This window comes from Erythranthe guttata, chromosome 14 (genome assembly GCF_056151865.1).
Source record: "Erythranthe guttata isolate IM_541 chromosome 14, IM_541, whole genome shotgun sequence".
Classification (NCBI taxonomy): domain Eukaryota; kingdom Viridiplantae; phylum Streptophyta; class Magnoliopsida; order Lamiales; family Phrymaceae; genus Erythranthe; species Erythranthe guttata.
Window position 1 is genome coordinate 18,386,914 of NC_142546.1, and position 2,377 is coordinate 18,389,290.

A 2,377-nucleotide genomic window follows, 5' to 3' on the forward strand; every position below is an offset into this window, starting at 1 on the left:
TAAATAATTACAAAAGTACGATTATATAGGATTCTTTATTATTTAGTTTTAATTTTGATAATTATTAAAAATTATACAAATGGAGTAGCAAATGTGCATTTAATTAGCAATTTGTTTCAATCTAACCGTTGTATTTTTCGAAATATGAAAAAATACCCTCATTTGTATAAAACTAGAAAAAGAGTCCAAAAATTAACAATCTATATAAAAAAAAAAAGATTTTATTTTTAAAAAAATCCTAGAACAGAGCCCGCTCCGCCGCCGCGGCCCCGCCCCACCCCCTCACCTCGTCACCGCCACGGGATGGTCGGCATGATAAATCCCCATTTGAACATCTTTCGGACTTCGATTGCCAAAACAAAGGGAAACTCACAGGTACTTTCTCTTTTAATTAAATATATCTTTTTGATTTTTAGTCTGGTAAAAAACCTACTTGCATGTCGTTCTAGAATGCGTTTAATTTTTCCCTTTTTTTATGCAATTAATTACCTAAAGTTTGGAATTTTTTTTTGTTCCATCGTTTAATTTGTCGATTTTAATTTAGCTGCAAACCCAAGACCAAGACCAGATACATTCATCCCCTTATTTATCTAAACACATACATACAAACATGCCCATAAATATGTGAATAGCATCTTCTTCGAAATGTTAAAATCGGAGGTGTATGTATGTATTCCTCCTAATGCAGATGGATGTGCCTGTGAAAAGACGTAGCCGCCCTTATTATTTTCGGAGATGCAAAGAGAAGAGGAAGAGTTTCACAAGTATAGAGTCTCTTCCATGCGAATTGTTGTTCGACATTCTTGTACATGTCCCGGCTGAAGATATTTACAACGGTGCCATGCTCGTCTGTCGCAAGTGGTACAATATGATCCGTACCCATGACTTCATACACGCACACCTTCAGCATTCAACTCCAGGAATTGTCCTACATAATTCTCACAATAAAATGACAAGGTTTATGACAATGAGAGAAGGCCGAATTGAGTTATCTAAGTACAGTTACACGATCAGTGCATATGATGGATGGGATAGTTGTAATGGTTTGATACTGGAGTATTATTTATACGGGGGGCCTCGTCGTTTTCATATTATTAATCTTGCAACAAAGCAAATATTTGAAATTCCTCATTTTCCTCGCCAAGAAACAATTGACCATTGGTGGAGTATAGCATATTCAGCCGCTTCCAACCAGTATAAAGTGGTTCGCACTTATAAACTTAACAAGGTTGACAAATTGTCGTACTGCGATATAGTGACGGTTGGAGTTGACAAGTCTTGGAGGCGTGTTTGTATCCAACACTTATCTCCCGAGTCGAGGCTTCTCCTCCGCCGGGAATCGGTTACCACCGAAGGCTTTGTCCATTACATGCATAGATTCGATAACAATCATGTCTTGACTTTGAACGTAGAGACCGAAACTATTACGGAATACGCCATCCCTAAAGATCTCGGGGAAAAATCTAGACGCTGTTTGTCGACTGGAAAATCTCTATCTGCGTTTGCTAAATGCAAAGGAGAAATTTATTGTGAGGTTTGGGAAATGAAATCGGAAACTGGAGAGTGGACAAAGATGTACGAGATTGACTTGTTTGCTCACAAGAGCAAATTGGAAGAATTGTACGGTGGGAAGGGTATAGGCTCCGAAAGATTCGTACCAATGGGCTGGTTAAAATACCATGAGGTGGTGATCTTTCGTTTTACCTATCCGGCTCGGTTTCACATTGCTTACAATGTTCGTACGCATGAAATCGATTGGTTTGAGTTGGCTTCTGATGATAGTCATGAGTTTAAATTCCATACAAATAGCTTGGTAGGGTTGGTTTCACTATAAGTCCGTCATATAGGTGGATTTTCAAGAATTTCAATTTTCAAACGATCAATGAATTGTGCGTTTTGCTCTGATTTACATTATTCGTTTTCGCATTTTGGTTTGTCTGGTGAATTTGTTTCTAATTGCTCTGTTTTATGTCTTTCTCAGTATTGTTTGTAATTCATTATGTAGTATTTCTACTTGTATTAACTTATCAATTGTGGTAATTGTTATTATATACCAGTGAGAATATCATTACTAAGTTGTCATGGCTCTAATTAATGATGTATAATTGTGTATGTCTATTTTGATGTTTCCATGAAATGTGGAATCATCACATAACATGGCATTTTTCTAATATTATATTTTCTATAAGATATATTGGGAAATTCTTTTTGAGATACTAAATCTGCACTGTTATTCTTGAACATATATATATATTACTCTTTTCTTGAATTTTGTGGCTTAATATTTGTAAACAGCCAATTTCAATTTCATTATTTTTATGTGATTTATTAATCAAAGAATGTGTTCTGATTGTTGAACTTTTTTTTTTTTTCTTTT

At 35.5% G+C, this 2,377-nt stretch overlaps 1 protein-coding gene across 1 annotated transcript; it reads left to right on the plus strand.

Annotated features, from left to right (window-relative positions):
* Window positions 1–202: 202 nt before the first annotated feature.
* LOC148765348 (putative F-box protein At3g52320) lies at window positions 203–2,069 on the plus strand. Its single transcript, XM_088814242.1, has 2 exons — window positions 203–375; window positions 689–2,069. Exons 1-2 carry the CDS (start codon window positions 304–306, stop codon window positions 1,832–1,834), a joined length of 1,218 nt encoding a protein of 405 aa, XP_088670368.1. The 5' UTR covers window positions 203–303; the 3' UTR covers window positions 1,835–2,069.
* The last annotated feature ends 308 nt before the right edge of the window (window positions 2,070–2,377 follow it).

Excerpts from the sequence above, each read along its gene's own strand:
- LOC148765348 (XM_088814242.1), top strand. The coding sequence starts at position 304 with ATGGTCGGCATGATAAATCCCCATTTGAACATCTTTCGGACTTCGATT. Across the intron at positions 376-688 it reads AAACAAAGGGAAACTCACAG|ATGGATGTGCCTGTGAAAAG; the intron begins GTACTTTCTCTT and ends CTCCTAATGCAG.